The sequence below is a fragment of the Oncorhynchus kisutch genome, linkage group LG21, assembly GCF_002021735.2.
Source record: "Oncorhynchus kisutch isolate 150728-3 linkage group LG21, Okis_V2, whole genome shotgun sequence".
Lineage (NCBI taxonomy): Eukaryota > Metazoa > Chordata > Actinopteri > Salmoniformes > Salmonidae > Oncorhynchus > Oncorhynchus kisutch.
Genome location: NC_034194.2, coordinates 29,548,987 through 29,562,670, shown reverse-complemented (window position 1 = coordinate 29,562,670; position 13,684 = coordinate 29,548,987). Strand labels below are relative to the sequence as shown.

The 13,684-nt window shown below is 45.1% G+C and overlaps 1 protein-coding gene across 1 annotated transcript in view; it reads right to left on the bottom strand.

The window, feature by feature from the left end:
* Nucleotides 1-1,841: 1,841 nt before the first annotated feature.
* LOC109866240 (1-phosphatidylinositol 4,5-bisphosphate phosphodiesterase beta-4) overlaps nucleotides 1,842-13,684 on the bottom strand; it is a 138,266-nt gene continuing 126,423 nt past the window's right edge. The window contains exons 27-37 of the mRNA XM_031800169.1: nucleotides 13,061-13,149; nucleotides 10,790-10,943; nucleotides 10,319-10,371; nucleotides 9,212-9,277; nucleotides 8,427-8,542; nucleotides 8,158-8,233; nucleotides 7,050-7,225; nucleotides 6,336-6,437; nucleotides 5,596-5,653; nucleotides 4,986-5,072; nucleotides 1,842-3,272 (exon numbers count right to left, since the gene is read on the bottom strand). Coding sequence (XP_031656029.1) covers nucleotides 3,204-3,272; nucleotides 4,986-5,072; nucleotides 5,596-5,653; nucleotides 6,336-6,437; nucleotides 7,050-7,225; nucleotides 8,158-8,233; nucleotides 8,427-8,542; nucleotides 9,212-9,277; nucleotides 10,319-10,371; nucleotides 10,790-10,943; nucleotides 13,061-13,149 — 1,046 coding nt within the window. The 3' untranslated portion in view covers nucleotides 1,842-3,203. The remainder of the gene's footprint in view (nucleotides 3,273-4,985; nucleotides 5,073-5,595; nucleotides 5,654-6,335; nucleotides 6,438-7,049; nucleotides 7,226-8,157; nucleotides 8,234-8,426; nucleotides 8,543-9,211; nucleotides 9,278-10,318; nucleotides 10,372-10,789; nucleotides 10,944-13,060; nucleotides 13,150-13,684) is intronic.

Below are 13,684 nucleotides of genomic sequence, written 5' to 3'. Positions count from 1 at the left end.
AGTGTTAAACAAATCAAAATATATTTTATATTTGAGATTCTTCAAATTGCCACCCTTTGCCTTGACAGCTCTGCACACTCTTGGCATTCTCTCAACCAGCTTCACCTGGAATGCTTTTCCAACAGTCTTGAAGGAGTTCCCACATATGCTGAGCACTTGTTGACTGCTTTTCCTTCACTGCAGTCCAACTCATCCCAAACTATCTCAATCGGGTTGAGGTCAGGTGATTGTGGAAAATAAAGAATAACTCTGGAATGAGTAGCTGTGTCCAAACTTTTGACATGTAGTGTATATACAGTGCATTTGGAAAGTATTCAGACCCCTTGACTTTTCCACATTTTGTTACGTTAGAGCCCTATTCTAAAATTGATTAAATCGTTTCCCCCCCTCATCAATCTACACACAATACTCCATAATGACAAAGCAAAAACAAGTTGATTTTATTTTTTTGCAAATGTATTAAAAATAAAAAGTATTCAGACCATTTACTCAGTACTTTGTTGAATCACCTTCGGCAGCGATTACAGCCTCGATGCTTCTTGGGTATGACGCTACAAGGTTGGCACACCTGTATTTGGGTAATTTCTCACATTCTTCTCTGCAGATCCTCTCAAGCTCTGTCAGGTTGGATGGGGAGCATCGCTGCACAGCTATTTTCAGGTCTCTCCAGAGATGTTCAATCGGGTTCAAGTCCGGGCTCTGGCTGGGCCATTCAAGTACATTCAGAGACTTCCTGCGTTGTCTTGGCTGTGTGCTTAGGGGGTTTGTCCTGTTGGAAGGTGAACCTTTACCCCAGCCTGAGGTCCTGTGTTCCCTGGAGCATGTTTTCATCTAGAATCTCTCTGTACTTTGCTCCGTTCATCTTTCCCTCAATCCTGACTAGTCTCCCAGTCCCTGCCGCTGAAAAACATCCCCACAGCATGATGCTGCCACCACCATGCTTCACAGTAGGGATGGTGCCAGGTTTTCTACAGTGGTGACGCTTGGCATTCAGGCCAAATAGTTCAATCTTGGTTTCATCAGACCAGAGAATCTTGCTTCTCATGGTCTGAGTCCTTTAGGTGCCTTTTGGCAAACTCCAAGTGGGCTGTTATGTGCCTTTTACTGAGGAGTGGCTTCCGCCTGGCATCTCTACCATAAAGGCCTGATTGGTGGAGTGCTGCATACATGGTTGTCCTTCTGGAAGGTTCTCCCATCTCCACAAAGGAACTCTAGAGCTCTGTCAGAGTGACCATCTGGTTCTTGGTCACCTCCCTGACCAAGGCCCTTCTCCCCCAATTTCTCAGTTTGGCCGGGCAGCCAGCTCTAGGAAGAGTCTTGGTGGTTCTAAACTTCTTCCATTTAAGAATGATGGAGGCCACTGTGTTCTTTGGGACCTTCAATGCTGCAGACATGTTTTGGTACCCTTCCCCAGATCTGTGCCTCGACACAATCCTGTCTTGGAGCTCTACGGACAATTCCTTGAACCTCATGGCTTGGTTTTCACTCTGACATGCCCTGTCAACTGTGGGACCTTATATAGACAGGTGCGTGCCTTTCCAAATCATGTCCAATCAATTGAATTTACCACAGGTGGTCTCCAATCAAGTTGTAGAAACATCTCAAGGACGATCAATGGAAACAAGATCCACCTGAGATCAATTTCAAGTGTCATAGCAAAGGGTCTAAATACTTAAATAAGATTATTTTGCTTTGTTATTTTTTATTTAATCCATTTTAGAATAAGGCTGTAACGTAACAAAATGTGGAAAAAGGGAAGGGGGCCTGAATACTTTCCAAATGCACTGTATATGTATATAAATATATATCTCCATGTCAAAATGAATGTTAAATTTAAAAAATTAAATAAAAATGATTGTCCTCTTTATGCCATTTGACACATACAATACATTAACTGGTTATTTCTGAATCTAACACGGTGTCATACAAGACAGGCCAGTGAAAGAACACTGGTCTACACATCCACACTCCCTATATACACTTCTGTCGGTGTGAAATAATCTAAATCAGTCTCTGGTTTAGCCTTTTGTATATTTTTTTAGCTGAGAAAAATTCGTAGATATCCCTTGATGAAACAAAACGTGAAGGACAAGCTGCAGTGTTTAGGACTACCTGACGTTGGGCTTAGTTTTCTCCGAACAGCGCTCATCTGACGGTTTGTCCTTTTTCAGTTTACATTCACATCAAAACAGAGAAATCTATCACTTGGGTTATGATAGCCTACCACATTATGCCTACCACATATAAAGTGCTCAGGACATTACTGCAACTCTTGCGTAGCATACAGCATTATTTACATATTTTGTGCTGACATAAAATGTATAACTAATACATCCGTATTTTCCCCCTCCATATTCTGGTCCTGTTATTGATACCTGGTACCATTAAAAATACAAAATAAAAGTATTACAAGAGTTTGAACAGAAAACATGATTTAAGCCGTCATGACAACCGAAAGAACAGACGTGATAACGATTGTGTGTGTGTGTATCAGTGTCTTTGTGTATGTGTACAGTGACTATTGATATCTGCGAACATTGCTTCCATTAAAAACAGATTAAAAAGATGGAGGATTATAAAAAGCGGATCCGGGTGTAGTAGAGTGGTGGAGAAATGGAACGGTGAAGGTGGGATGTGTCTCTCAATGTTTTGGATGTCCCATCCACCTTCAAACAGCATTCGCTCATCTTACTGTCAATCACCGGTGGCTCCACAGCACAGGGGAGTTGGAGGGGGGGACTGACTGTGTGTGGGTGTGGTTCATTGCTGAGGGAGATTTAGAGGGATAGAGGATATGAGCTATGACAATATTGCAGGGTGAGGAAATGAAACGGGGGATCTAGGGGGTGTGTGTAGTGGGGTGTGTGTAGTGGGGTGTCTGTAGTGGGGTATCTGTAGTGGGGTGTGTGTAGTGGGGTGTCTGTAGTGGGGTGTGTGTAGTGGGGTGTCTGTAGTGGGGTGTGTGTAGTGGGGTGTGTGAGTATTTCTGGGTCTCTGCGACAGTTGTTGGAGGGAGCATTCGGTGCCTGTGTGGGTGTTTGTGTGTGTCTTAGGTGTTGGTGGGGGTGTTCAGACCACTGTGGCTGGTCTGGGCAGAGTGTGTGTGTCTGTCTCAGTTGGTGGAAGTGGTTAAACTAATGTGGCTGGTCTGGGCAGTGTATATGTGTGTGTGTCTGTGTGTGTGTCTCAGTTGGTGGGAGTGGTTAAACCACTGTGGCTGGTCTGCGGTCCATCTCCTCCTCCAGCTTCACCATCTGCTGGATGTCTTTGGCCTAGAGGGAACCAACAACCATACTGTTACACAAACGGTACACACACACACACACACCTCCCTACACAAGAATCCCCACACACCTCCCTACACAAGAATCCCCACACACCTCCCTACACAAGAATCCCCACACACCTCCCTACACAAGAATCCCCACACACCTCCCTACACAAGAATCCCCACACACCTCCCTACACAAGAATCCCCACACACCTCCCTACGCAAGAATCCCCACACACCTCCCTACACAAGAATCCCCACACACCTCCCTACACAAGAATCCCCACACACCTCCCTACACAAGAATCCTCACACACCTCCCTACACAAGAATCCCCACACACCTCCCTACGCAAGAATCCCCACACACCTCCCTACGCAAGAATCCCCACACACCTCCCTACGCAAGAATCCCCACACACCTCCCTACACAAGAATCCCCACACACCTCCCTACACAAGAATCCCCACACACCTCCCTACGCAAGAATCCCCACACACCTCCCTACGCAAGAATCCCCACACACCTCCCTACGCAAGAATCCCCCCACACCTCCCTACGCAAGAATCCCCCCACACCTCCCTACACAAGAATCCCCACACACCTCCCTACGCAAGAATCCCCACACACCTCCCTACGCAAGAATCCCCACACACCTCCCTACGCAAGAATCCCCACACACCTCCCTACGCAAGAATCCCCACACACCTCCCTACGCAAGAATCCCTACACACCTCCCTACACAATAATCCCCACACACCTCCCTACACAAGAATCCCCACACACCTCCCTACACAAGAATCCCCACACACCTCCCTACACAAGAATCCCCACACACCTCCCTACGCAAGAATCCCCACACACCTCCCTACACAAGAATCCCCACACAAGAATCCACACACACCTCCCTACACAAGAATCCACACACACCTCCCTACACAAGAATCCCCACACACCTCCCTACGTAAGAATCCACACACACCTCCCTACGCAAGAATCCCTACACACCTCCCTACACAAGAATCCCCACACACCTCCCTACACAAGAATCCCCACATATTCCCTACACAAGAATCCCCACACCTCCCTACGCAAGAATCCACACACACCTCCCTACACAAGAATCCCCACACACCTCCCTACGCAAGAATCCCCCCACACCTCCCTACGCAAGAATCCCCACACACCTCCCTACGCAAGAATCCACACATACCTCCCTACGCAAGAATCCACACACACTTCCACCAGAGGCATAATTCTACTGCATCAGTATAGCCATTTATTGATGTAAACTACAGTAACAGTACAACTACCTAAACTATGCCAGCCCAAACTAACTCCTCCGCCCTGTCCCAGTGTTGCAGCATACTGTCAGGAAGACTCTCAGTGAAACAGCAGTAGAGGGTCTCCTGGGTCCCTGTAATACTCCCATGACTCATCATAATGATCGATGACTCATGTAGACAGGACTGACTGCTGACACCCTGAGTGCTGTATATTAAAAGGTTTCCATGTGGTTTCATAACAAAGTCTTGGATGGAAGCACCTACCTTGACACTGTTTACTGGCATGATGTGATTTCAAAAGCTGTGGTGCAAAAACAAGCAAATCATAGGGATGAGAAAGAACATGTATGTACTGGCTGTGAAAAATGATGACAAACAATACAGCTATGGTTTGTGTGGTAATCTGATCCTTGATCCGCGGTTAGCTACCTGCTCATTGAACTTGTCCAGTTTCTCTAGCTGTTCTTTCTGAGACTTCTCCAGCGTCTCCATCTCCTTCTGGTGCTTCATAGCCAACTAGCGATGGAGCAAGGGATAGAGGACAAAGATGGAGGGAGGAGAAATATGGAGGAGAAAGAGAGGGGAGAAAGAGAGGGGAGAAATATGGAGGAGAAAGAGAGGGGAGAAAGAGAGGGGAGAAATATGGAGGAGAAAGAGAGTGGAGAAAGATGGAGGGAGGAGAAATATGGAGGAGAAAGAGAGGGGAGAAAGATGGAGGGAGGAGAAATATGGAGGAGAAAGATGGAGCGAGGAGAAATATGGAGGAGAAAGATGGAGGGAGGAGAAATATGGAGGAGAAAGATGGAGGAGAAAGAGAAGGGAGAAAGATGGGGGAGGAGAAATATGGAGGAGAAAGATGGAGGGAGGAGAAATATGGAGGAGAAAGACAGAGGGGACAAAGATGGAGGGAGGAGAAAGAGTCATTTAATTTAACACCAAATGTATCAGCTAAGCAAACCATTTCAAGGCTAAGGCGCTAGTTGATTCACCTCAACAGCATCATCACAGCACTAGAATTAGTAGAAGATAGAACACCAACCCTTTTCCTTTCTTCCAGGAACTTTTTGGTGTTGCTGCTGTTCAACTCTCTAACTCTCCTGTGAAGAGAACGAGAAGGAAGAGATTCTAAGATTATACGAGTAGACACAGTTTAAGGGGTGTTCATAGGGGACCTAAATACTGTAGTCTACACCGAGTACACCAAACATTAACAACACCTTTCTTGTATTGAGGTACACCCCCCCATTCTGCCCTCAGAACAGCCTCAATTTGTCGGTGCATGGACTCTACAAGGTGTCGAAAGCGTTCCACAGGGATGCTGGCCCATGTTGACACCAATGCTTCCCACAGTTGTGACAAGTTGGATGGATGTCCTTTGGGTGGTGGACCACTCTTAATTCACTAGGAACTATGTAACGTGAAAAACTCAGCAGCGTTGCGGTTCTTGAAACAAACCGGTGTGCCTGGCACTTAAATATTTTGTTTTGCCCATTCATCCTCTGAATAGCACACATACACAATCAATGTCTAAATTCTCTCAAGGCTTAAAAATCCTTCTGTAACCTGTCTCCTCCCCTTCATCTATACTAATTGAAGTGGATTTAACAAGTGACATCAATAAGGGATCATAGCTTTCTCCTGGACTCACCTGGTCAGTCTATGTCATGGAAAGTGTTCATAATATTTTGTATACTCAGGGTATATACATCCTGACATAACCCATGTTCTCCATGCAGTCAAAGTCAGTTGGTGATTAGCGAGCGGGGCAGTGTGACCCACCTCTCCCTCTCTGCCTTGTTTTTGATGGTCTTGTCCTGGCTGATGGCCTTGCTGTTCTCCATGGAGGTCTTGGCCTGGTTGGCCCGCATCTCCTTGCTCTGCCTGAGGGGAGGGGACAAAAAAACAGCCTGGTAAGAAACCTCATCAAGTCACATATACCTGGCAGGACAAACCCACAGCTCACAGTAGCCAAGATCGGGTGTCCTAGGGACCTCATTCAGAGACATCAGAACTATAGTACACATCATGTCCCAAGGAATAACTCTGGATTTTCAGTTTGAGCTGTATGGTCAGCTGTTTTGTCAGTTCCTCTTTAAGTTTGAGCTGTAGGGTCTACTCCATGGCTCTCCAACCCTACTCCATGGCTCTCCAACCCTACTCCATGGCTCTCCAACCCTACTCCATGGCTCTCCAACCCTCCTGTAGCTTTTCTGGAGAGCTACCCTCCTGTAGCTTTTCTGGAGAGCTACCCTCCTGTAGCTTTTCTGGAGAGCTACCCTCCTGTAGCTTTTCTGGAGAGCTACCCTCCTGTAGCTTTTCTGGAGCGCTACCCTCCTGTAGGTTTTCTGGAGAGCTACTCTCCTGTAGCTTTTCTGGAGTGCTACCCTCCAGCTTGGCCCAACCTAGGTGAAAACGTAAAGGAGGGTATCTCTCCAGGAACAGGGTTAGAGAGCCCTGACCTAATGTATGTGTGTGCATCTCTCTCTCTCTCACCGTTCGTGAATCAATTTGAGCGAAAGAGTCTGTTGTTCCTGGACTCCACTCAGTAGTTTCTTGAGCTGTTCACACTGCTGGACCACGTGGATGTCCTTCATATCCTGCTCTACACTGCTGTGGGAGTTGATCATCTCTGACCACTCCTTAGTGTGCTGGGCTGTAATGTCCTTCACCTGAAGGGCACAGGATACACAATATTACACTACACTAAACTGTATATCATCTCAGACCACTCATTAGTGTGCTGGGCTGTAATGTCCTTCACCTGAAGGGCACAGGATACACAATATTACACTACACTAAACTGTATATCATCTCAGACCACTCCTTAGTGTGCTGGGCTGTAATGTCCTTCACCTGAAGGGCACAGGATACACAATATTACACTACACTAAACTGTATATCATCTCAGACCACTCATTAGTGTGCTGGGCTGTAATGTCCTTCACCTGAAGGGCACAGGATACACAATATTACACTACACTAAACTGTATATCATCTCAGACCACTCATTAGTGTGCTGGGCTGTAATGTCCTTCACCTGAAGGGCACAGGATACACAATATTACACTACACTAAACTGTATATCATCTCAGACCACTCCTTAGTGTGCTGGGCTGTAATGTCCTTCACCTGAAGGGCACAGGATACACAATATTACACTACACTAAACTGTATATCATCTCAGACCACTCCTTAGTGTGCTGGGCTGTAATGTCCTTCACCTGAAGGGCACAGGATACACAATATTACACTACACTAAACTGTATATCATCTCAGACCACTCCTTAGTGTGCTGGGCTGTAATGTCCTTCACCTGAAGGGCACAGGATACACAATATTACACTACACTAAACTGTATATCATCTCAGACCACTCATTAGTGTGCTGAGATTTGTTGTTCTTCACCTGAAGGGTACAGCATACACACTACACACTTAAACATCAAACACTATATCATCACTAACCACTCCTTAATGTGCTGAGCTTCTGTAATGTTATTCAACTGCAGGAGTCCCCGTTTCTACTCTTAGAATTCAGTTTGACAAAGACAATCTATCTCCTTCTGATGACAAAGGGGCGGTGACTGTGAACTGAAGGTTACCTTAGCTTTGTGGTCAGTGTTCAGTTTCTCCACTTTACTCTCAGTCTCCTTCTTCAACTCCAGACAGTTGTTTTCTCTGTGGGGCGACAGAAAGGCATTTCTTAGCTAGGTGGAGACAGGAACGAACATTCATTTCACACACCCAATGGCTGTGTCCAGATGCCAGGTATACGATAATACATGTTCATGTTGAATGTTTATTTCAACATGTCATAATTGATTGATTGACTATTTGCTTGAATGAATGATCTACATGTCCTGATATTTACCCTCGTTTCTTGATGGCCTTCTCCAGCACTTTGTCCTGTGTCAGCTTCTCCTTGTCGTGCTGAGAAATCATCTTGTCCACCTGGGTGCAGTGGCACTTCTGCATGATGGTGCGGTCCTGAAACAGAACACAACATATTACTGAGGATACCAAGTCACAACTGCTTTACAGTGAGATACTATTGCAGAGATAGAGACAGCTTAAGATAGCTTGGTCCTAAACAAGTCATTTACCATTACAACCAGACCATATAGCTGAGAACTTACACTAACAAAACATGAGTGGAAATGGTTCAACCCCTGGCTAGTGGACACATCTGGCTGACTGTCATAACTGTTATGCAACAGGGAAAGAGAGCAGGAGGTTACTATGGTCAACCCTACAAGAGATCCTCTCTTTAGTATACAAACAGGTTGTTACGTAAGAAGGGATTTCATAAGGATATGGTGTTAGTGACTGAAGTCTAGCTACTGTGAGTGTGTGTGTCCGTGTGCTTGCGTGTATGCATGTGTGTGTGTGTGTGTGTGGGGGGGGGGGGTCATCTTAGCAAGTCTAATTTCTGTCTGTCCACTCTCTGGTGAGATCAAAGACAAACACCTTAGGTTACAGGATGCACTCAAGAGTGTGTGTGTGTGTTTGTGTGTGGGTGGGGCTCAGACAACACTGAATGATGAAAGGAGAGACCTCTATCCCTCTTTCTCGCGGTCAGTGTGTGGACATCAGGATGAATGATCTGTACTGTGTCAGCTCTGGGACCTGTACGAGCAGTCTAAAACATCAACCCACCTTTGCGTGTTTCTTCTTTAAAAAGTTCAGCTCTTTCTGCTGCTTTTTAATCAGTTTGAGGTACGTCTGGCGAGAGGAAAGACAGATTACTGAAAACAGATTTCATTCACTAAGGACAGCAAGCTCAAAGACACTAGAGGAATGTCAGTGCTGCACCAACCCTCTGTTTGTGCTACAGGAAACATCTGACTGATGTTAAATATTATTGATACTGATAAATAAACAAATTATATAAAAACATGATCATGTTTTATGATGTTGGTGAAAACATTTACCAGATAATAAAGCTATAATAGGGAATAGGGGAACTGTTAAGGTTCTGGTTAGGAGTAAATTAGATGGTAGGGGTCAAATATCAGGGGTCAGCTGTATCAGCAGGATATAGGTGGTAGGGGTCAGATACAGGGGTCAGCAGTATATAGATGGTAGGGGTCAGCTTTATCAGCAGGATATAGGTGGTAGGGGTCAGATATCAGGGGTCAGCAGTATATAGATGGTAGGTGTCAGCTTTATCAGCAGGATATAGGTGGTAGGGGTCAGATATCAGGGGTCAGCAGTATCAGCAGGATATAGGTGGTAGGGGTCAGATATCAGGGGTCAGCAGTATCAGCAGGATATAGGTGGTAGGGGTCAGATATTAGGTGTCAGTAGTATCAGCAGGATATAGGTGGTAGGGGTCAGATATTAGGGGTCAGTAGTATCAGCAGGATATAGGTGGTAGGGGTCAGATATCAGGGGTCAGTAGTATCAGCAGGATATAGGTGGTAGGGTTCAGATATCAGGGGTCAGTAGTATCAGCAGGATATAGGTGGTAGGGGTCAGATATTAGGGGTCAGTAGTATCAGCAGGATATAGGTGGTAGGGTTCAGATATCAGGGGTCAGTAGTATCAGCAGGATATAGGTGGTAGGGGTCAGATATCAGGGGTCAGTAGTATCAGCAGGATATAGGTGGTAGGGGTCAGATATTAGGGGTCAGTAGTATCAGCAGGATATAGGTGGTAGGGTTCAGATATCAGGGGTCAGTAGTATCAGCAGGATATAGGTGGTAGGGGTCAGATATTAGGGGCCAGTAGTAACAATCAGGGTAACGGTAACCTATGCCTCACCTTCATCTGTTTCAAGTCATCAATATTCACATGAGGCACCAGTGCATTTATATCTACAAAGACAGAAATGAAAAAAACAGCTCAATTGTGTCAATGTGAGTGAGGTGTGTGATATACTGTAGAGGTCTAGACCAGCTCCGAACTGGTCTGTGTGTGTTAGTGTGTCTGTGTGTGTGTAGTACCCTTCTTGGTGTCAGTGGTGTTGTTCTGGGCAGAAGTAGAAGACTGAGCCGGGTCTGAGCTGGTCTGTGTGTGTGTGTGTGTGTGTGTAGTACCCTTCTTGGTGTCAGTGGTGTTGTTCTGGGCAGAAGTAGAAGACTGAGCCGGGTCTGAGCTGGTCTGTGTGTGTTTGTGTGTGTGTGTGTGTGTGTCGTACCCTTCTTGGTGTCAGTGGTGTTGTTCTGGGCAGAAGTAGAAGACTGAGCCGGGTCTGAGCTGGTCTGTGTGTGTTAGTGTGTGTGTGTGTCGTACCCTTCTTGGTGTCAGTGGTGTTGTTCTGGGCAGAAGTAGAAGACTGAGCCGGGTCTGAGCTGGTCTGTGGCGTCAGGTTGGTCTTCACGTTGGCGTTTACCTTCCCTTTCTTGTCGTTCTTCGAACTCTCATTTGGCACATCTGCTATGTCGCTCTGGAGAGAGGGAGAGAAAGAGAGAGACAGAGAGAGAGAGGCAGGAAGACAGGAGGGCGTTTCAGGTCTATGGACAGAAATCTTTCTCACGCACTTTTCAATCATTACTGCATTTCCATATAGATGGAGGGACAGTGATGTTTTGTATTTTCTCCTACCCATCCCAAAGCACATTTTATTACTCAGGGACAAAAAAAAGGTGTATTTAGAACCTAAAACAGTTCTTAAGCTGTCACCATAGGAGAACTCTTTGAAGAACCCAAAATGGTTCTACCTAGAACCAAAAAGCTTTGGTTTGCTGAACTTTTGGAAGGTGTGCGTCACATCTGGCGTAAAAGTAACAGTGTTTCAGAAACAGAACATCATACCAACAGTCAAATATGGTGGTGGTAGTGAGATGGTCTGGGGCTGCTTTGCTGCTTCAGGACCTGGACGACTTGCTGTGATTGATGGAACCATGAATTCTGCTCTCTAACAAAAAAATCCTGAAGGAGAATGTCCGGCCATCAGTTTGTGACCTCAAGCTGCAGCGCACTTGGGTTCTGCAGCAGGACAATGATCCAAAACACACCAGCAAGTCCACCACTGAATGGTTTAAAAAAAACAAAATGAAGGTTTTGGAGTGGCCTAGTCAAAGTCCGGACTTGAATCCGATTGAGATGCTGTGGCGTGACCTTAAGGCGGTTCATGCTCGAAAACCCTCCAATGTGGCTGAATTAAAACAATTCTGCAAAGAAGAGTGGGAATTCCTCCACAGCGACGTGAAAGACTCAATGCCAGTTATCGCAAACGCTTGATTGCAGTTGTTGCTGCTGAGGATGGAACAACCAGTTATTAGGTTTAGGGGGCAATTCCGTTTTCACATAGGGCCAGGGTAGGGTAGGTCTGTCACGCTCGTGGAAATGTCTGGACCAAGGTGCAGCGTGGGCAGCGTACATGTTCCTTTATTTTGCAATGTTGCCAACAAAACAATAAACAACAAAACAAACGTGACACTCCGCAAGGCTACACATGCATTAACGAAGACAACTACCCACAACCAGCGAAAGGAAAAAAGGCTGCCTAAGTATGATTCCCAATCAGAGACAACGATAGACAGCTGTCCCTGTTTGAGAACCATACCCGGCCAAAACATAGAAACAAACCTAACCAAATTGAGAAATAAAACAGCTCTCTAAGGTCAGGCTGTGACATGGAGAGGATAAATGCAGACATGCAGACATGGAGAGGATAAATGCAGACATCAAGTAACAGACATCTCAACATCAATTGTTCAGAGGAGACTGTGTGAAACAGGCCTTCATGATCTAATTGCTGCAAAGAAACCACTACTAAAGGACACCAATAATAAGAAGAGATTTGCTTTGGCCAAGAAACATGAGCAATGGACATTAGACCGGTGGAAATTTGTCCTTTGGTCTGGAGTCCAAATTGGAGATTTTTGGTTCCAACCGCCGTGTCTTTGTGAGACGCGGTGTGGTGGAATTCAAGGCACACTTAACAAGCATGGCAACCACAGCATTCTGAAGCGATACATCATTCTATCTGGTTTAGGCTTAGTGGGGCTATAATTTGTTTTTCAACAGGACAATGACCCAAAACACACCTCCAGGCTGTGTAAGGGCTATTTGACGGAGAGTGATGGAGTGCTACATCAGATGACATGGCCTCCACAATCCCCTGACCTCAACCAAATTGAGATGGTTTGGGATTAGTCGGGCCACAAAGTGAAGGAAAAGCAGCCAACAAGTGCTGAGCATATGTGGGAACTCCTTCAAGACTGTTGGAAAACCATTCCAGGAGAAGTTGGTTGAGAGAATGCCAATAGTGTGCAAAGTTGTCATGAAAGGCAAAGGGTGGCTACTTTGAAGAACCTCAAATACAAAATATATTTAATTTTGTTTAACACTACACGATTACTACATGATTCCATATGTGTTATTTCATAGTTTTGATGTCTTCACTATTATTCAAAAATGTAGAAAATAGTCAAAATAAAGAAAAACCCTTGAATGAGTCGGTGTTGTAAAACTTTGGACCGGTAGTGTACGTGCTGTAGCCAACTCCAACACACAATAGACCAGTTGGCTACAACACATACAGTATGTTACATGTACCGTTTCAATCCCCAGAGCTCTCATCTGGTCCGCTCTTTTCTCTGCTATGGACAGGAACTTTTTGGGGTCTGACAGGGCGTCCACGATGGCTAGAGAGAAGACAGGAGATTAATCAATACATTGAACTGGACGGGAATGGAGTGTTGGAACTTCAATGTAATGTATTGTCAAATTTGATGTACTTGAGGTTCCATCGTTATTTGCAGTCTAAACACAGTCATTATACAGCAACATTCTATTGAATGAAATTAAGCAGGTACATATGTAGGATCTTAATTTGAGCCAGTTTCTCACAGTAGGAAAATAACCCTGCAGCAACAGGAAATATGAATTATTATCTAGATTATAATTCATGGACTTTTTATATGAGTTGATAAATATTTTATATGGGAAAATCAAGTCTGAAATTTCAAATTGGAAAGTAAAAACTTCAAAATACTTTAAACCTGAAATACACTACAAGTTCTACATTTCCTGCATTGCAATTCTCCTGCAACAGGGTGATCTGTATATCAGGGTGATCAACACATCTGTATATATTTGAGTAGATAATATGAAAGCCTCCTGCAAAAGACAGAGAATGATGCTCCCATTATTTGGATTTGAAACATTCACACAGCCTTT